The sequence below is a fragment of the Halichoeres trimaculatus genome, unplaced genomic scaffold, assembly GCF_033239565.1.
Source record: "Halichoeres trimaculatus isolate MK-OKI-2021-1 unplaced genomic scaffold, fHalTri1.1 fHalTri1_scaffold_10, whole genome shotgun sequence".
In the NCBI taxonomy this organism is placed as follows: domain Eukaryota; kingdom Metazoa; phylum Chordata; class Actinopteri; order Labriformes; family Labridae; genus Halichoeres; species Halichoeres trimaculatus.
In genome coordinates, this window is record NW_027437187.1 from 20,549,912 (window position 1) to 20,570,699 (window position 20,788).

The 20,788-nt window shown below is 41.8% G+C and overlaps 2 protein-coding genes across 7 annotated transcripts in view; both read left to right on the plus strand.

The window, feature by feature from the left end:
• Positions 1-6,333, plus strand: part of mef2aa (myocyte enhancer factor 2aa) — a 62,156-nt gene extending 55,823 nt beyond the window's left edge. For 2 of the 4 annotated variants that reach the window (XM_074677266.1, XM_074677265.1), the window contains exons 7-10: positions 1,052-1,075; positions 2,387-2,516; positions 2,670-2,793; positions 2,979-6,333. In XM_074677266.1, coding sequence (XP_074533367.1) covers positions 1,052-1,075; positions 2,387-2,516; positions 2,670-2,793; positions 2,979-3,312 — 612 coding nt within the window. In that variant the 3' untranslated portion in view covers positions 3,313-6,333. The remainder of the gene's footprint in view (positions 1-1,051; positions 1,076-2,386; positions 2,517-2,669; positions 2,794-2,978) is intronic. The other 2 variants (XM_074677269.1, XM_074677268.1) reach the window with 1 other exon arrangement.
• A 609-nt stretch (positions 6,334-6,942) lies between these two features.
• mctp2a (multiple C2 domains, transmembrane 2a) overlaps positions 6,943-20,788 on the plus strand; it is a 32,536-nt gene continuing 18,690 nt past the window's right edge. Inside the window, exons 1-17 of one of the 3 annotated variants that reach the window (XM_074678051.1) lie at positions 6,982-7,006; positions 8,568-8,608; positions 9,207-10,188; positions 11,318-11,483; positions 13,878-14,020; positions 14,103-14,179; positions 14,271-14,385; positions 14,492-14,515; positions 16,859-17,035; positions 17,713-17,840; positions 17,947-18,133; positions 18,278-18,371; positions 18,463-18,565; positions 18,649-18,751; positions 18,861-18,962; positions 19,081-19,155; positions 19,445-19,564. In XM_074678051.1, coding sequence (XP_074534152.1) covers positions 9,214-10,188; positions 11,318-11,483; positions 13,878-14,020; positions 14,103-14,179; positions 14,271-14,385; positions 14,492-14,515; positions 16,859-17,035; positions 17,713-17,840; positions 17,947-18,133; positions 18,278-18,371; positions 18,463-18,565; positions 18,649-18,751; positions 18,861-18,962; positions 19,081-19,155; positions 19,445-19,564 — 2,589 coding nt within the window. In that variant the 5' untranslated portion in view covers positions 6,982-7,006; positions 8,568-8,608; positions 9,207-9,213. Of the gene's footprint in view, positions 7,007-8,567; positions 8,609-9,206; positions 10,189-11,317; positions 11,484-13,877; positions 14,021-14,102; positions 14,180-14,270; positions 14,386-14,491; positions 14,516-16,858; positions 17,036-17,712; positions 17,841-17,946; positions 18,134-18,277; positions 18,372-18,462; positions 18,566-18,648; positions 18,752-18,860; positions 18,963-19,080; positions 19,156-19,444; positions 19,565-20,788 lie in introns of all 3 variants that reach the window. The other 2 variants (XM_074678050.1, XM_074678052.1) reach the window with 2 other exon arrangements.

Sequence of the window (20,788 nt, forward strand, 5' to 3'; positions counted from 1 at the left end):
ATTAACATACAGAAAACTTAAGGCAGGGGATTTTTCAGACCCTGACCAGCAAACATGCTGTTTCAAACTCTGCTTGTTGCTGACAGCAACAGGAGTCACTCCAGGAAAATGATTATGTTTGGTAAATAAACCTCAGGTTACTGTGGATGCTCGTCTTTAGTGGGGCTTCTTCTGGCCCTCGTGCTTTGTTTAATGTCTGTGTGTTGCCATGTCGCCATGTGGAATCAGTAGAACATGGCAGGTTGTGTTGATAGAGGTCTGGAAAAGGTTTTGTGTTGGCTGGAGGTCGGTTTTATTAGGTCCAAGCAAATAGAGGATTTGGTACAGTAGTGGCTGCAGAGGGTGCAGGCTGTGGCAGGTCTGCAGACAGCCTGTCATTAGGCCATAATGGTATTAAATTAATCACATCTCAGTGTGACAGAGTGTAGATGAAGACTTAATCAGGGGGCCAGGGTGTGAGCCAGATAATATCTTGTCGCCCTTGTCGTGTCTTCCTGCCGCTATTGATTGAGTGTGGGTATTAAGACAGACCCGGCCCTGGTATGTCCCATAGCACTGAAAAGATGGAGGATGAGCTTCTAGTTCCTCTCCCAGCACAGGGTGATTTTAAACACAGTGTGGGCATTTTGCAACGAAACCTCATTCATAATTTTTGACGGCTGAAAGATGATTTCAGTGTTACATTGAGTCTCATTTAACAACCTCTATGTTCTTACATCTGTGATATATTCTGCCTCCTGCTTTTTCACCATAAATCTAACAATGCACCAAACTCTAACATCAGGAAATCACCTTTTAACAAAGCCAAAAAATAGGGCCATGCATCAAAATTTAGCAACATAGGTGCCTTTATATGGAGAAGAAAAGTTAAAAATGACCGAAAAATCTAAAACGGTAAATACAGCCTAAATTTGCAAGGACTGTAAAAGTCCCCTTCAGCTCTCATATTCTCATAAAACTAGACACCTGGCACAATATTCCAGAGCGATTTAGAGTCGCTCTACTTCTTTTCTGTAACTCTGCCTCTCTTCTTTTCTTCTGCTGAGGGCAGTCGGAGGAGGAGGAAATGGATTTGGTGAGTTTTGACAAATGCCTGGGCAAATGGCTGAAATGTTAACATGTATCCGGTAATCATACTTGCTAGATGAGAGGCAGTGAATTAACCAGAGAATGGCTCACAACTGCCTGTAATAAAACATAAAAAACGTTTTTTTTTCCACTGCATGTTTTGGGTTTGGCCTGTGAAAACTGCCTCAGCCTGTTAAATTGCACAGTGTTAGTCATATACCACAAGGCGTGTGAGAGGAGGAGACGAAACTAAAGTTAAGTGCAAATTACTTTTACGTTTGTGAAACTAGAACAATGCAGTCACCACCTGAATGCTTTTCAAGTGAAAATGCTGAAAAAAATCTAAATGATTAATATTTTTTTCAAAGGGAGAGAGGTTTACGTCACCTTTAATGATATCATTCTGTGCGATACTTGGGTTTGGTGAAGTCATCTGGCGGGAGAGTGTTGGAACAATACAAGGAAACCATCAACTACATCATGATGCAATGCTGCTTCTAACGTAGCCGCTGGCAGCTGTTGGTCACATTATTTTCAGAAGATTTGTTATAGTATTGTTCTAAACTATGTCTGCTTTTGATTAGTGTATTCAGAGTGTGTGCTGTCGTAGCTCTCACAGCGTAGTCTGCTGCATGATCACACAGAGCTATGTAGGTGTGTTTGTGAAGACAGCATGCCAGTCACTACACTAAACACCACTGGAGCCCAACTGAAGGTCACTGGCGTGTGTAATGAGTCTGTCGAATAATATTTCTGCACCTTTCTTGGTTAAAAAGTGTGGTAGTGTTCTTCACCTGTGCTAACACTTTTTTGTCCCTGTCTGATAGAGACTTTGATGACTATCTGCATGTCAGCTGCTGTCAGATCTGGACTGAAACATTTTGTTTGTCCACTTAAAAAAAGAATAACTTCTTGCTAGAACTAAAATGTATCTTTTAGCAATTATGCTTCATATGTATTATTCATATCTGTAAAGCAAAGTCATTATAGCTTCTATAAATAAACAGCTGAATTTTCCTTAGGTTGTTTTGTCTGTAGTTTTCATACTCTTTACCCACACAGTAAATTATTCTGTTTCATTTTACTGACTGCCATGAAGTTACACCCCCACCTAGTGGCAGATTTAAGCATTACAGGCAAATCTCTGCTCACCACACGATATAACTATTGGATTTGTAAATACATCTCTTGTTCGCTCTGAATCCTGCCATCAGTGATGAATGATATAAATATTGTATAACAGAAGTATAAGAGTATGATTCTTTAGACCTCCATGTTTTAGGTGTTTTTTTATGGTTTGTTTTTGTGTGCTTTGTAGAACACCCAGAGGATAAGCAGCTCCCAGTCCACCCAGCAGCTGGCCACTCCAATTGTGTCTGTCACCACCCCCAGCTTACCACCACAGGGCCTGGTCTACTCGGGCATGCCCACCTCCTACAACCCTGCTGGTAAGTCTGGCCTTCTGTGAAGAAACAAACACCTCAGTTGTGACTGTTTGCACTACACACTGTTGGTTCCTGCTCTTTTCTCAGTAGCACACAGTGTTGTCGAACGAAGGTAAGTGAGTTCTCACTGTGTGTGGCTGCTTTTGTTTTTTACAGACTTTCCCCTGAGCAGTGCAGAGATCTCGTCCCTGCAGGGCTTCAGCTCTCCTGGGCTCTCGCTGGGCTCCATGTCGGCATGGCAACAGCATCAACTGGGCCAGGCAGCTCTTAATTCTTTGGTGTGAGTAACACACTCCCAAACAAAGGCACACTCTCCAGACGCCCTCACATAAAAGCAACACCCACTGTGCTCTGTGATATCATGCTGAATCACACATCTACATGTTCCTGCCGTTGTTGCACTTCACATTTGTAGTCTTTTTTTTTCAGACTGAACACAAAATGTCATGCTTTTATTCTCTGCAGTGGTGGAGGTCACCTACCTCAGGGCTCCAACCTCTCCATCAACACCAGCCAGAGCATTAACATCAAGTCTGAGCCCATCTCACCGCCCCGGGAGCGTGTCACCCCCTCTGGCTTCCCCCCTCAGCCACAGCAAGGGTCCAGCCGACAGGAAGTTCTGGGACGTTCACCTGCTGACAGCCTCAGCTCCTCCTGTAGTTCTTATGACGGCAGTGATCGCGAGGACCACCGGGCAGATTTCCACTCCCCGCTGGGGCTGGGTAGACCACCCGCTGGCTCAGAGGACAGGGAGAGCCCCTCTGTCAAGCGCTTGCGCATGGACACATGGGTGACATAAAGAGCTGGAATCGGGCCTCTAGTCACCAGCCGGGCTGAGAGAGGGGATGGATGGAGAAAAAATTGAGATTTTCATGGTGAAAAAAGAAAGAGCAAGGGTCCTTTGAGCTTTCATTACTAAACTATCATTATTCAACTCCATTTCAAATTGTAAGACTGAGTGGCAAATGTTACAAGACATATCTTAAGTAAATTCTCAAACTGAACAAGAAGATTTAAAAAATCTCAGCTAGCTTGACATAATTTTATGCACAGACAGGTGGTACTAGGTACTGGGTGCATTTGAAATTTGCAGGAGAAAGATGTTCAAAGGATTACTGTTAAACAATAAGCGGTAGATTATTGTAGTCACTGGTCTAGACAGAAACATGTAGTTGCTGTGATGCTGTTGTGCTTGCAAGTTGCAAACAATCAGAAGTTGTGTTGCTTTTAAGCTGAGGACCCTCACATACAACGTCGAGTTCAAGAACTATCTATTTGAATCATGCTGTAACCGTACAAGACCTTTATCTCCTGTGGCCTCGTCTAACTTATTGAACAGTCCACCAGGAGACAGAGAGATACAGAGAACATGGAGTTAATTAGTCCTTAACGAAACCTTTTAATCACACAATAAATAAATGCATCAGTTGAGACTACTTTAGTGATTTAATGAGACATTAAAGTTGGAGGTAAAAAAAAATAGCAGCAGAATTTATTGCAATAACGACATACTTTTCATTTTTTTAATTTAAAAGAGTAGGATATATAAATGTGCAATTAAGAAAATGCGAACCTGTCCAGTTGAACTGGTGAGAAAATCAACATGTTCACATTTGTGTAACAGTTCATCAGTAATATAAGCCAAAGCTGTTCTTTTGTGTTGTTTTGTACAGTTGCTACAGTTTCCTAACAGTTCACTCAGATGCACTGTTTCCTTCATTGTAGTTTTATGTTTTGTTGTGCTTCATCACAAGCAGTGTAAAGTCATGTATACCTGATCTTGAATCAATATCTTAAGCCATGAACATTTGCTGTTCTGTTTGTACAATTGAAAATTTGAGCCAAACATTTTTCTTCTGTTGTGTAAATATGGACTTTAATATATATCACCAGGGTGGGAGTACAGACTGAACGTACTGTACGATCACTGTTTTCAAGAAAAGTATATTTTTGTGGATTACAGCCAAGTTTACAAGAGTAGACCCTAAAGTAGATCTTTCACTGGTCAATATTTGCTATTTTTTTCCTTTTACTGTACTCTCCCCTAAATTGAATATACAACAAAACCTCCCATGTGTTTCAGTTCCAGATGGTCGACCTTCTTTTCCTGTCTTCTGTATTTATGGTGATTGTTTGTCCTGAAGACATTGTATTAACAATGCTGTGAGGTTGAAGTTCCACTGTTTTCAGATTTGTGAATCACAAGGCTAAAGGAAATAAGGTTTCTTCCCTCCTTTTGTATTAGCTTATCTTAGTTGTATACCAGCAGCTGCTGAATACACTGCCAACATTCAAACCCAAGGTCCCAGCCCCACATTGAAGAACCTTGTATTGTTACTGCACATAGCTCATCTGAAAGACATGCCAACTCTCGAGCCCTTTTCACTCTCCTGTTATTGGTTCAAAGAATTTATGCAGAGGACATACATGTGGTAGAAGAGGCTGCTGCCATCACACAAAACTGAATATGCTTGTGCCCGTATGTAGTTGTAAATATTGCAGTCTACTTGAAATATGAGTCATAATTGTGTGCTAAAACTCTCTTTGTTTACTGAATTGGCCCCAGAAATTGTATCTTGCATCAATACCTTGTTACTATTAAGAGACAGAGGGCTGAGACTTGTTTTCTTCTCCATCCAAACAGAATTCAGCAGCTAGTTCATAATTACAACAACAATTACGCAGTGTCATTGACTTTAGTCTCACTGCTGGATTGCACACATTTGTACAAGAAGTTTGCTGTAGGAGAAAGTTATCACTTTGCATTCACCGTGACTTATCCTGTGTGTGTGTTTCTGAGGTTTCCCCCTTTATCAGCTCGATGGAAGTTCCTAGTATACATCTGTAATGATCTATGCAGCTTTAGCCCCAAATACATGTGACATTATACAGACTATGATGTCATTAAAGGTCATTTTGTAAGTTCAGAGATCATCAGGAAGAACCACATCTGAGGGTAGACTGTTAGCATATTATCCTGAAGTGCCACAGCTGGATATTACTGGACTACAAGTTCCATGTTACACATTTTGTTGCATGAATGATTTTGATATACCCTGGGGAATCTCTTCATTTCATTGATATTGGTAAACATACTGTACTTTACATATTAGATATCCACAATGTAATCCAGTTTAACACAGCTGGTTGAAATAGCAATAATGAAACAAAACTAGTCTGCCTGTCTTGGCAGCACCACCTCGTAGTTGAGCACACACTTTAGCACTTGATAACATATCAGGGAATTTTGTAGTTTCTCTATTTACAGAATATGCACAGATAGGAGATGCCTTATCCCAAAGAAAGATTTTAAAAAATGATTTTATTGTACTCTCTGGGTTAAAAACAGTTACCATCAAACTCGACCAGACCTGCCTCTGCTCAGAAAGACTGGCACTGAAATTCACGGTGAATGCACTGCGATACGCTTTGCTCTTTGGATCTTTGTCCAAATTGTGCACAACTGATGAATGTGAAGAGAGAGCGTAATTGATGAACCTTTGTAAAGGACTTTTCCTCACTTTGCTGTGTAAAAGTACACTGCTTTGCTTCATGGCTTTTATAAACAGAACTATGTGTTTGGTAAGTGTTTGTAGTTGATAGTTCACTTTAACTGAGAAGCTGTTTTCGGTTTGAATGCTCAGACCGTTTGGCGGCACAAGCTGGACTTTGTTGCCAATAATGAAATTATTTGTTTGAAAATTGAAAGAGATTTTAAGTTAATCAACATTTTATTTCCCTGGAATGTGTTATTTTATTTTCATCATACAATAAATATTCAAGTGAACTTTTTATTAAACAATTAACATACTATGCTAGATATTGTTGTACAAATTTGTATTCTTCAAAAAAATACAAATATTGGCTTTTAATGTGTAATTTAGGTTATCTCTTATTCTGTATAAAACGAAGCAAAGAGCTCTTACATAGAATTTGTTCTCCTGTGAAGTCCCAAACAGTAGAAACTGTCAACTTTATTAAACACCTTAGTGTATGCTCACTCTGAACTTGATGTCTATTAATCCTTGAATTTTGTCTTTAAAATGCATTTTATCGACTGTACACACACAGCAAATACACTGAGGTCACTTTTGCAGACAGTGATGCATATGGATCAAATTGCACTTTTCTTAAGACGTTCTTACGACCGACTCATTAGAGAAAATATAGTCGAGGATTTTCATTGTTTAGTAGAGACAGGTTTCGGATGTCTTCATAAAGAAAGTGAGAAATATTCGACTTTGCTATTTACCATTGATTTGTATAACAGGTCGAGTTTAAATGCAATTCAGCCTTTTATTTGGCAATTTCATTTTGAACTAAAACCGAAAGGCTTAGCATTCACATATCACGTCCAGGAAACCAAAAAGACCATACCAGCTTTACCAGACGACCTCGTGTATTACCACAGTGTTGCCAGCAGGAGTCACTGTAGTACAACTCAATTCACTACAGAGTTTGTTTCAGTTTCCTGTCGGCTGATTCAGTCTGAGGTAAGTTGGCATTCTGTAGCAAATACATCACAACACCATTGTCTCATTTTTTTTGGCAATTTTAATCAAGTGTTTTATAATTTCAGGTGATATACTGTACTTCTTAGAAGTGTTGGCATGATATGAATTCTATAAACGCGACTCAATATGCCGTCTTTCTGTTGTGGTATAATGCTAATCAATACACGGAAAACAAAAAACCATCAAACATGGCTGAAATTGATTAAAGAGTGTAGCACTAGACGCTACAAGTCTAGCTGGGGTTGTATGTCAGCTGTGCTGTTGACAACCTCTCTCCTTAATGGTTATTTTCAGTGAGAAGGCCTGCATGTGCATTACTCAGTATATTTGTCCCTGAGTGCATGTTCTTGGCTTCCTCTCCACCAGACCAGCTGTGCTGCAGGCTGGAACAAGTCCAGTGTGCATGTGTAGAGTATCCAAACAGGGTTTTGGGCTGTTTGAGTTGTATGTGAAGAAGGGCGACAGGCCACCTGCCATAGGGGCTTGCCCTGTTCAAATCCCCAGCCCTGCCTTTTAACTGGGAGCCAAGTTGGGGTGCTTTCATGTGGGCCTGATCTCCCTAAGACATCAGCAAATATTGAACAAGACTCAGTCCAGACTCAAACACATCTGTTGTCATATAGTCTCTTCTGTTGTGCACCAACATGGAGAAAGAGAGAGAAAAAGCACCAGTGGGTCTGTTGCATTGGCTTCCATGTGTGGACAGAAAGCTAGAGTTTATACTTTGCAAACACAAATGCTCACTTTTGACGAGCCCAGGCTAAACCGTGCTCCATCATAAACAAATATGTAGTTGGGTGAAAGAAATGGAGTTTGGTATGACAAGGCGGCCACCGAGCGCCAGATCCCTGCTGAAGATCAGGGATGAGATAAGATGAACAGATAGCCAACATTTCATATGCCTCAGCCATGTTGTACAATCCATCAGCAGTATTTTGGGTCTGTTTTGGACTGATAAGGAGGACAGTTGTAATGCAGAATTAGGCTAGATTATGGCATTAAGTATTTTCTTTTCGAACACTCAGTCCTATAAGAGAACACATATTAGATTATGTGTGATGCATGCAAGTCTTAAAACTAACAAATAGCCCCACAAATGCAAATAAACAACCAAATATTCAAATCAACATTAAACAGACTGTTCGTACTTGCTGTTCTGTGAGCAACTGTTTCAGAGCAGTTTCAGTGGTTTAGTGTGTGTTTAATGTCTCAGTGGCTTAATAAACTCAATATTTGTTTGAAGATTTTTTAATAAACCAACTATGCAGTTAGCGAGCCAAAATATCTGATCCTAAAGTCATTTTGAATGAAGCATCATCCAGAATGAAAGGGTTGGGTAGGACCCAGAACTCTCAGAGTCGTTGAAACTCACCCGGTGAGACAGGTATGACTAGTTTCACCCAGTCTGGCTTCTCCACCAATCAACTATCTTCAAGGGACAAAGTGAACTGGCAACATTTTGTGTTTCTGGAAACACTTTCATCATAGTTAGGATGTTTGAGCTGCCTCTCGTGAAATTTACTGCTTTACTGTGATTTAGTGTGGCTTTGGCTGCCTGATCAGCAGAAGTCCTTTGCTCAGGTAATGTAAAATACATTATTTCTGTCTTTACTTACTATCCTAGAAGTAGTCATGCAGTGAAAATAAGGCGGAGTGTTCTTCCTTTGGATATGTCTGTTAAATCAGTTTTAATATAAGACCTAAGCTTGATAAGCTGTCTTTGATAATGTAGCCTGAAGCCTGCTTTTGATTATGTTTACCAACATGTCGTCAAAAGTGGGTATTAGTGTTTTGGCTATCAATGCTATGATTCTCTGTAGCCCTTTTCACATAGTAAGTCCACAGGAGTGCCTTGAAGCAGGTCTGCCTTCATCATACCTTTGTACTCCCATATTGATTCCTTGACACTATATTGTTGGTGAAAAGTTATTTAGAGCTTAATCATTTGATATAGACAATCAGCTAATATGTTATGTAGAAAGCATACAAAAATATGCATTAAGATGGTTTTACTCTCAGCTAAGTGCCTCCTGTACTGCAATTTATTTTCATCTGCCTGATTTTTTCCAATATCTGTAAATGCTTTACATAGCAAACTTTTCATTGTAGCATTATTGAAGACTGTTTGATGTGAAACAAAGGATAAATATGTGAAATGATTGTTTTCCTTCCTGAAAAGAATCAAGATGGAAGTCAAGAAAAGGAACTTTCTGGAAAACTTGCGCCTTAAAGCAAGGGGCAAGAAGCTAGGAAAAAAGGCACTTGCCAAGCAGGACAGGAGGCTCGCCCATCGACGCAGTATCTCTGTACCAGACCTCAGGTTTGTGCCAGGTGAAGTGTTTTCTACAGACGGTGCCTTGGGGTCAACAGGCTCCGATGCCGTCTTCTTTGGTGTCTCCCCTGGTGTGAGTGACTCTGATTCTATTGCGAGTGGTGTGATTCCTGATGGACCAATTTTCATGGATAAGCTGAGTGAGTCTGCCCCAGAAAGACTCAAAGTTCCTCGAGATCACTCAGCAGCTGCTTCGAATAGATCAAGTGCACCAGCAGAGACATTTGTCCTGTATGAGGAATACAATGACATGTTGAATGTAAGCTCAGGGAACAAGGTAGCTTCGGACCGCTTGGAGAAAAGAGCAAAAGGGAATGCATCTCAGTTCCCATTCGAACCTATACCTGCTCCGAGATCTATTTTCTCCAATGCTAATGTTCTTCCACCGAGGCCAGAAAAGGTAGAGAAAGAAAGTATCTCTGGTGATGATACCTCAGCGGACAGAGTGCTTTCGAGTTCTGTTGCTGCAGCGCTGGCTAGAGCAAGCTCCCTTGGTGATCAAGCAAACCCCTACACAGAGAAGAGAACAGTAACGTTTGAGCAGAAAAGGCCATCATCAGAAAAGGGAACCCCACCAACAACCAGAGGAAAAAATCCCACGGAAAGATTGTCTCTGATGTTAGATACTCCAGGTACTGCTTTGGAAAGCACAGACGGTATGTCTCTGGACTCTGGTACTCCAAATGAGGAGCGGGTCAGCATGCCCTGGACAACTGACTCTGAAGAGCATGAACGAGAACCTTGCACTCCACTTTTTATGAAACAGTTCTCCATGGATGAGACTCTGCTTGAAGATGGCCAGTCCGAAGAGGCCCTGGAAGAAATTGAGGTTAGTATGTACTTAGATGTAAACACTGAAATTTGTATTCACATGTTCATGTTTTTATTTCATGGTGATAAATTAAACAGATAGAAAATGAAAAACGTTCTGAACTCATATTGCACTATCCAATGAAAGTATACAAACTCATATCATAGTTACATAGTAGTAAGGGGTCATGTCAGATAATAACACTGTAACAAAGAAAACATGCTAGTTGTTGTCTTCAAAGTACATGGTGACACCACAATAACCAAGTGTATCACACATTATACATTTTTACACTCATCATTTTTGTATGTTTATCATTTCATTTTCAAATTCAGTTGAATTAATTTTACTTTTGAGGAGTTAATGGTAGAATGACTGTGAGTGAGCTTACTCTTTTCCCCTGACCTCTTGAAACCCATTTACATTAGAAGTCCCACAGAAGATGCACTCTATGTGCTTTGCAGAGGATAAAAACAAACAAAATCAGAGAAAAAAGATTTCAGGAGGATGTTAAAATCTGAACCACCAAAAGACGAAAAGCATCATCACCTGTTCTTGTTTTGATGTTTGGAGCAGTCAGAGATGCTTTTACTGTTTTGCGCATACTTTAGATTGTAAGGAATGTCCCTCAGTCAGACATGTTGAAGAAGTCCCAGGGCCTGTGTTTACAAAGTGTTTATATTCTAGTTATAACACTTATACGTGACACATATTTACTTTATTCCTCTTGTGGCATAAGACTAAGTAGCCAACACACCAAAATCAACCCTAAATGGTTATTATTAATGTCAAGTGAGTCTCTGGGATTTGATTTTCTACAGCCTTGGGGTATAACTGAAACGAAGGCTGTTGTTTCCTCAGATGTCAAAATGTATCTTAGATAAGGAAACCAGTGTTTCTTGTTAGTGTTAGCTATGTGGCATGCAGACTCAAAAAGTACACAGAAACAATGATAACATCTCATTTTTCTGTTTTCACACTTGTTCCATCTGAAAAAGATAGACTTTTGTCACAGGGCACACTATAGTACATTATGTCCTCAAGTAAGTCAATGCCGAGTAGCTTGGCATTATAGCTACTCTCTACTTCAGTAAATAATTGGATGAAGCCGTTACTGAGAAATCATTGACACCTTTCTCTCATCTAGCTCTGCAGTGAGCCGTGTGACTTCTTTGAGGAAAGTCTGCAAGATCCCTTGGAAGCCTCCGTGCCAGCAGGGCCTGAAGCTCAAGTACCCGGCCCATTCCAAAGGTATCTCCTGAACATCAACATCAAGCAGGGGAGGAACCTGGTGGTCAGAGACAAGCGCTCTGGTAGGTCATCAAACTGTAGTCTGTAGTCTGTTTAACCAGGTGAGACTAAGCGTCGTTCACACTTGGATCCAACAGGGAATGTTTACTAGGTGTGCAAGCTAGCATGAAATTACTCCCTCCTTTCCTGTGGGGAGTTTTTGTGACATTCTTGGATGGATCTGTGCAGATCAAGAGATATATCAAATTTCTTGTTAAAGAATGCAGTTCCTTGAGTGGCTGCTTAAGATTGAGCCTTTGATGAAACACTACATGTACATACAATGCCTATACGTCTCGCTAAGCTCACTATGCTTATAAACCCATCAGACAGTTTGAAAGTGTTGAATGGGAAATGTGTTATTGTGTATAAAGGCAAGATGGGCTGTGTTCAGTTAATGCCTGTGTTTACTTGTAAGGATGACGTCTCTTGTCAAGTGCCGTTTGTACAAAGAAAAAAAATCACTACAGCAGAATGCAGTCAGACCAGTATGACAAAAGACAGACTGGCATCAAGAAATGAATCCTAATTAAAAGAGGCACACAATCTGTACATGAAACCATGGTTATATAACTTAGTAGAGCAACTGATTTTGCAATAGTATGCCAGATGCAATGGAAGTTAAAACCACCAGCTTTAACCAGCAGGTTTCTTGGATGGTTTATGGGCTGTGTCTTCATTACGCTTTTGGCGCACAGGTTTCACAAGGAAAAGTCGTTACCAGTGACCCAGAAATGTTTCTGTGTAGTATTTTTGTTGTTTTTTGCTTATGTCTGTTGGTTGTTGAAAATAAGCTCTGGCTGATGTTCTCCTTGTCCGGCCCGCAGTCATCCTCCAGCGGGATGATTTTATTTACAGAAAAAAAACAATCATACAATCTCAAATCAAGCATGATGTTGAGTTTTTAGAGATAGTTTGGACTTTTAGACTTTTGAATATGTTGATTTTGATAACTTATGGATCTTTAAGAATTGATAGATTGCTGATTTGAGAAACAGGCTGATCCTTGAAAGAAGAGGGGACTGCAGTGTCAATGAGTCAACTATGAGGAAGCAGTGACATCAGGTGGTGTTAAATGGAACTACAACATCCCAGCAACCCATGTGTGGTCCCACTGTACTTAATGACAGTTGTTTTTGTCAATTTTTGCACTCATTTTATTTTGTAGAACCTAATTTTTTATTTTTTGCATTTAAACTTTTTTCTTTGGACCAATAAATTTAATACCTAGTGGAAATATTTACATATCAAAAATCAAAGTTTCAAAAGTCTTGTGTTCTAGAGGATTAAGCACATTAGACTGAGACTGCTGTTAACTTTTATTTTACTCTTTCTTCAGCTTCTGTATCTGAACCCAGTGAAACACTCTCTCTCTTTAATGATCCTTTCCTTTTTCCTGCCCGGTGGTCAGAGCCCTCCCAAACCCCAGTGCCCCACTCCCTGCTAGTTGAGACCTTACTTTCCCTGACAAGATGGCACCACGATGAAGCAGTCCCCACACGCCCCCTGTCTCTCCACTGTTTGCCCAACAATCAACCCTGTGCCAAAGGCTCACCAATAGCGTACATTGTCATTACATATTCTAAAAAGGACCCACGCCACCAGCCCCCACTCCCTGGTTTTTGTTCTCGCCTTTTTTTCCCATTAATTTCCATCGTCACCGTTCTCAGTCATGCCAGAGCTTTTCTCCTTGCTAGCTGCCACATTCTCCTCCTGTCAAGTTGCCTGGAGGTTTCCCTGTCACAGGCTGGCAGGGTGGAGCTGCTGTGGGTCCTGCCTGCCTTTGCGAGATGTTCATTTGGAGTGGGGAGCTGACAGGCCTGACAGCCCATCCCCACAGGGCCTTTGTCATGTGATTCAAGCCTCCCTGCAGGCTCTCTCAAGCACCCCTTTATTCCCCTATACAAATGAAGGCATGGGACTGGCTTTCATTTTTTGGCCAATCTGCATGCAATTGCAGAAACAAAGAAGTCCCATACCCCCGCTCTCCTCGCAGACAGACTTTCTTAACAGGCTTGGGAGATTAACACTGGTTGCTTCTCAATTTTGGTTTCTGGTTGCCTCACGCTGGCGAGTGTTTCTACTCTTTCACAATTAAACAGCTACATCCCTCTGTTTTGCCATGTGTGAGGGGCACCTCCTCCTCTCATATTTCAGTCTCTCACACCATCAGCAAGGGGGGAAGGGTGTGTGTGTGTGTGTGTATGTGTGTGTTCATTTGTGTGTCATTCATACATACTTTATCATTTTAAATTACAATATGTTTAACAAGCAGTTAGCATTAAATATTTCTCTTGCACCATGAAATCACAGTTTCCATACTGTGATTGTACATTAACGTAACACTTGAGGTAATGACCACTTGTGTGACACATCATCTTGCTGATTTGCTCTTTTCTTTTCCCATTTCATTTTAGGTACCAGCGATCCTTATGTGAAGTTTAAACTTGAAGGAAAGCAGCTTTATAAAAGCAAAGTGGTTTATAAAAACCTAAATCCACGCTGGAACGAGTCCTTCAGCTATCCTCTTCGGGACAGAGAGCATACCGTGGAAGTCCGGGTAAGCACTGCTGCTTTGAAGAGAAGTGCAGAGTGCAACACTTCTGTCCACAGTCTTAGTGATGTTTATTATATTCTTGCAGGTGTATGATAAAAACCGCACTGCAGATGAGTTCATGGGTTCCAGCTCCATTCCTTTAAAGAACCTTGACTTGTACAGGTAAGCAACACACTTTAAAGACAAACTTAGAGACTCTGTCATCCTGGGTGTTGCCACTTTTCCTCCATATCCCTTTTCTGTCTCTTCACAGGACCTATGAAATGGAGCTTCGTCTTGATGATCCAAAAAGTAAAGAAGATGACATGGGGGTTATTGTTGTTGATGTCTGCTTGATGTTTAGGGATGCCACCATCAAAAGAAGCCCAGTGAGATTACTTCTGTTCTTGATATGAGAAGATTTGTTGAAGTTTTCTTTGTCTGTCTTAAACATTTTGTGCTAATTTTCTTCTTTTTTATTTTTGTGTGTCATAGAGATGGCCACAGAGGAAGAACAAGGTATGGATTCATATATTTTATCATCTGCTTGAGCTGAATTTCATACTTGTTCCTAGAAGGTTGGTATCACTGGATTTGGCTTTTACATGGTAGTGCTTTCATTAGTCTCAATCCTGAGCACTAGGGGGCAGTAGTTCACTGTACAATGAAGCAACAAAGAATGAGGTGTATGCTCAGGACGCAGGCTTTTGTGTTACCTTGGTTTCAGCACAGCCTATTTCTTTTGTGGTTTTATACTAAACCTTTTTTTGTAATACATATAATTTTCATCTGTATCATTTGCGGTGGGAAAAAAGTACCTCTCAGTATTACATTCTGATCAACAACCAAAATAATAATATTGACTGAATACATTGTCATGAAAGAGCCTTTAGATGAGTATTATAGAGCAGTGTTTGGTATTGTCATAAACAAAGTTCCATCTCTTCTCAAGTGGTTTTCAGTATATTGCAGCTGTAATTAGATTCAGAGTGAAATAGGAGGGTTGCTGTTTGGGACTCGCACTGCAGCGAGTGGGTTTATATTCACACCTATGTAGTCACTACATCTGCCACTGTTCAGTCTCTTGATGGTCCAGTAGACAATCTCAATTTGAAATTAGATGACAAAGGAATGAAGCCATTTTCATACACATTGTAGGTTATCCACTACAGATGGTTAAAGATACTCAAAGGGAGACAGAAATGTGTGATGGGACTCTTCACAATGTTCTGCTGCCTAAATCACAGCGCTAATTTAACAACGTAACAATGCCATTTTTTCCCTGTTTCATTTTTGACAAACGTACAATATCTTATTGCATTTAACACCTATCCTGGAAGTGCTGAATACCCAGCTCTTACAGCTCTACTCCCCCTCTTTCTGAACATCGTTTTCTCCCTCTGTGTTACCACCACAGAGACAGGGAATGGCAAGTGCCTAAGTAAAAACTCTGCTGTGTGATAGTGTTTCAAACAGGAGGGGGTGTATGGGAGAAGCGGGAGGGGGGCTCTGCTGTTCGAGGCATGTTGCCAGTGCGGGATGCCTAAGATCTGCAACGCTGATAATTCCCAGGCATAGCGGGCAATAACCCAGATGTTAGGATGTAATATCACAGCTGTGGATGGACAGTGCTGAGGTACCAGCCAAATGGACCCGGGTCTGAGCTCATCGTGCTTGTCCCCATGCTGTCCCACCATATGGAAGCAATCGCACAGCCCTTTTAGGACCAGGAATAGATTCTCTTTAGGGGCCACTTACAGTTAAGTGGAATTGTTTTATTGGCCGCTGAGATAGAAATGTGTCCAAGATAAACACTTGGGATGACTTGGCTGAGGCCTGTTTTATATCGCTCCTCCACTCCCTCTGTTCCTCTTCTTTTGAAGGGGGCTGATATTTATAGGGCTGCGCCTGTGGTATTCCATGTTAATTCAGGTCCCTGAGATGTGCTTTGATCCCCTCCGGATTGGGTGGCAATGTGGGTTGTGACCCTGTAGTGAAGAGGAGGGGCTGGAGTGGCAGGGGAGTTGTAGCAGGGCTGTTTGAAGCAGCGTCGCCGGGGCAGTCGAAGGAGCTGGGCAATCAAAGAGGCTAGAGCAGATTACGGTCCTGCTCTTTAATTACAGTCAGCCCTACACAACCTCTCTGCTGTTTGTTTTTACAGCCCTGGCCTATCACCGCGCGGCCTCATGGGAACTCTTACGTGGAAACATATCAAGGCCCCTCTTTCTCGCTCCCTCTGTGACACACGGCAGGAGAAGTGGATTATTTGCCCAGCTTGTCCTTCAGTTCCAAAAAGTTCTCCAATTTCGAAGCATCTTTTTGTGTTTCGGCTTTGGTTCCTTCCAAAAAGATTGAGCTCGTCAAGTTGAATTTAGATCGTTTTGCCAACATGCAGTAAACTCTGTTGCTGGCCATACATACTGCATGTATGCATAATTTGCTGATGAGAGAGCTGTGTGGTTTGCATCATTACTCACTGCTGCCTGCTGTCTCTGGTGCAGTATGCCAAGTGTCCTGCCTCCCCACACTCAGTCTGTGAGCCAGTGATGAGTGGGACTGTCACAGCCAGGGACATCTGGCTGCTCGCTGACGTCCCTCTCTTCCTCTCTCTCCAGGAGCCTCCGTGGTGTGGCTTGCCTGTCAGTAGAGATGTGCTAATGTGTTCCAACAGAGATGTGCTGTATAGTGTAAACCTTTGTCCTAGTTTAATGCACTCTGTGAACATGATGAGGTGCCAGGCTGAGGCAGGAGCAGGCAAACAGAGGGGAGTGCACAGGGTTCTCTTACACATAGTGCTTTAAAAAAATATATGTTTATACAAAAAACAAAAAACAAAACTGTGTGTGCATCTTTGCCCTGCAGCAGAACCAGGCCACGCCAGCCCAGCGGCCCGCTGAAACACAGAAGAATCAGCTGAAAAATCAGATGTGGACTGGGGTGCTCAAAATCACTTTGGTGGAGGGACTGGACCTTCCACAATATGGCAACGGGGACATCTATGTCCGCTTTCGCCTCGGTGATCAGAAGTACAAGAGCAAGGTTGGACTTATTTTCAAGAGCCTTTCCCCCCGCTTCTATACTCCCCCGTTTCTCATGCTCCTGTGTCTTTGTAAAGTCTTCTCTTTATACTTCAAGTCTTCTTCCCAGCATCTATCTCTTACTTCCCCGCTTCTCTCCCTCAGCAGGTGCCTGTCAGTGACTCACCTCCACCTTGGCTCACTGGGCCATGGCAGAGGCAGCTCATTAGACTGGGCAAGCCTGCCACTCACTTCTCCCTGTGCTTCAGGCGCCGGGCTTCATTGCTTTCATTTGCATACCCAGCATGCCCTGTTCATCTACCTGTACTTGTTGGCCTCCCCCCCTCCGATGATTCTGCGGTGCACTTGTCTTATGTTGTCGTGTTATTTCTTTGTAAACCTTTCTGCTTTCCTCTCCGCTTGTTTGTTTGTTGGACAAAGCTGATTCTAATTGGAAGCTGTCAGTGTTTACAATCCCAGAGTGGCTACTGAGGTGTACACATACAAGCACACACAAATAAAGACACACACAGCTCTCTTTCTCCTCTCCTATTTCTCTCGGCTTGGACTGAAAGAAGACTTAATCCACCTGTCATGCAGGAACTGCTCTGTCTGATAATGCATTAAACCTGACGGTGCATCAAAGTGTGTGTTTCCACATTACTGTATGTGCTGAATCTGTGTCTTTCCTGCCCTCAGAACCTTTGCATTCAGGCCAATCCCCAGTGGAGAGAGCAGTTTGACTTCAATCAGTTTGAAGACAAGGAACCTCTGCAGGTGGAGGTGTTTTCTAAAAGAGGGAGGAAGTGCGAGGAATCATGGGGGATGTGAGTATTTCCTGCTGGATAGAGTTAATTTTGCTCATATTGGCTCCTTCACAGAACCAGTTGGCCTTGTGTGTTTCACTGGACCTATTTTCCTTTTGTGTCTCAGGTTTGAGATTGACCTATCGAGACTTTCACTTAATGAGAGGCAGCTCTACACTCATGTGCTGGACCCTGGAAAGGGCAGGCTGGTGTTTCTGGTCACCCCGAGACCCTGCTGGGGAGTCTCCATCTCTGACATTGAAACAGCTACCCTGGAGAAGCCTGATGAGCGAGACAATGTGGTGGAGAAATTTGTAAGTTCTTTTCTTTTTTTTTGTTATACTTAGTTTTTATATGGTCACAGGGCAGACATCAAGAATGCTTTTTTTCATATTAAATAGTTATCAGCTAACTTTTATTTTGAAATCTGATTTTTTTTCACATTTTGATTTTTTTAGGGCTTAAAGAATTCTCACAAGCAGGTGGGGGAAGTTGGCTTTCTTCAGGTTAAAGTTATTAGAGCAAATGATCTTCCTGCAACGGACCTTAACGGTAATCCACGCAAACAATCTGCTTCTCTGTTTCACGTTTTCTCATCATGGCTCTTTTCTTTGCACAAAAGTTAACCTCTCTTGATTTTCAGGAAAAAGTAACCCCATATGTGTGGTTGAGCTCGGAAATGGTAAACTTCAAACTCCTACTCTCTACAAAACCCTCAATCCAGAGTGGCACAAGGCCTTTACATTGTAAGTAAGACATCTAAAACATCTAAAAAAAAGTTTTTTTGTTTGTTGTGACTCACGCTTTAACTTTTCCTCTTGTAATACAGTCCAATCAAGGATATTCATGATGTGGTAGAGTTGACTGTCCTTGATGAAAATGGAGACAAAGCCCCAAACTTTTTGGGGAAAGTGGTGATTCCATTACTGAGTGTAAGTTTCTCTTCAATTCATCTGCCTTTGAATATGCTCTGTGGCAAAATGAAGGGTTTTTTTTGTGTCCTCCAGCTTTTGCAATATTCATGTTTCTCTATTCTTAAAGGTCCAGAATGGGCAGGAGATCTGTCTGTTCCTGAAGAAAGAAAACTTGGGAAGCGTATCAAAAGGAACTATCACACTGATTCTGGACGTTATTTATAACAAAGTAAGAAACTAACTATCATGGTGTAAGCCTTTTGGAGTGGTGACGGGGTTCTGCATCATTCTCTGCAGCGTAAAAAGTCGGCTAATCTGCTGTGTTCATTTTTCTTCATTTGTCTTAGGTCAGAGCTGGCATCAGAACATTCCAACCAAAGGAGTCAAAATTAACCGACGAAAATGCGAAGTTCTCCAAAAAGGTTATCATTATTGACTTTTTTTTTCAAAATTTAGCAGATGGAACAAGAAAAGCTTGCCAAAATGTCCCTCTCCCATCCAAGTAATAAAGTAGCCACAACAAAGCTACAAATGGTCATAGTTTGGATCGGACATAGTCAAACTAATTACTTTAATTGGCTGTAAACGTTTAATTCCACAAATAGCGAGTAAGGGATTTTCAGCTCCTTCAACCTCATTGCAAAGTCATAAACATTATGTCCAGTATCAAATGATACCAACCAGTGCTTTGTTCCAATTATTTCCCATTAGGTCCTTGCCCGGAATATATATCGGGTTCGAAAAATCAGCACAGCAGTTCTGTACACGTTACAGTACATTAAAAGCTGTTTTCAATGGGAGAGCACGCAACGAAGTCTAATAGCCTTTCTGGTAAGTCATTGCCTCACGTTAATGAACTCTCTTTAAGCCTTGGGGCAAACAAGTTTTGTCCCATTTCACCGCAGCCCCGTTTTAACTCTTTCATTTTATGAGAATTAGATGTTCAGGAAGATCTTGGGTTTAGCCGTTTTCTCTCTGCTCGTCTCTTTCCCATGAAAAACAATGGCTGCCTTCTATCTTTATCCCATACGTGATGTGATGGATGTGCTTTATCCTTTAAATCAAACCCCACTTGGCTTTCCTTCACTTCTGATGACATTAGAGTGTATTTGAAGGGGTGGGGTTTGGGCGTTTGTATGTCTGACTTTCTTAGCAAAGCCTCCTGACCCGGGGGACGGTGTAAGAGGGATCACAGTCTCAGCTTCCTTGGGTGGAGAAGTGACAGTCTGCCTCTGAGATTTGAACCGTGTTTAAATGGCTATGTTTAGCTGTTTTTAATGAGGGTATGTGATCTAAGGTCCTAAGCTTAAATAATCTTAAATCACCCTGTGAATCCCCCTCAGTACAGCACATGTAATGTCATGATTAAGAGTGTACACTTGCCCTGAAAGCCCTGCCAGTGCCGTGTCAGGGTGAGGAAGCGGTCACAGACAGGGTGTGTGAAGAACTCTCCTTTCGCCGCCTTTCTTCTGTCTGCTCTGTCTCAGAGTGACATGCAATTCATACCTGGTGTATTCTATAAGCCCTTCTCACTGATCCTGAGGTGCAAATCCCTCCAGGCAATGACCGGGCTCAATGTATCACAGCCTTTAGAACAGACAGACAGGCAGACACACAGACAGGAAGACGGAGAACAATGCGGGCAATTGTATAAGGGTAGAGTGGGAGGGAGGCTACTATCTGGGAAAGAAAGTTGGAGCGCAGAAAGAGGAAGACAGTTCGGTTAGAGTGTGGTCTTCGAAGGCAGATAGCGAGAGACTCGGAGGCAGGTTTATGGGCAGGAGAGCGCAGGGATAGGCAGGCTGACAGGTGACAGGTCAGCAGGATGGGACCATCTTCCTCCACCTATAATTAGATCCTCCGCAGGCGATGGGGGTGTGTGGTGGCACACTCTAATCTTTCATTTCCACTTCTACTCCACCTGCTGTTTAGGAGTTTAGGTTTGGCACACAAATAGAGACCCTAAAATGAGAGAAAAAGACACACACTGACTCGTCTCTCAAGCTGATACTTGTTACCACAGCGTATTGCTTTCTGATCTTATTTTTGCCAGTT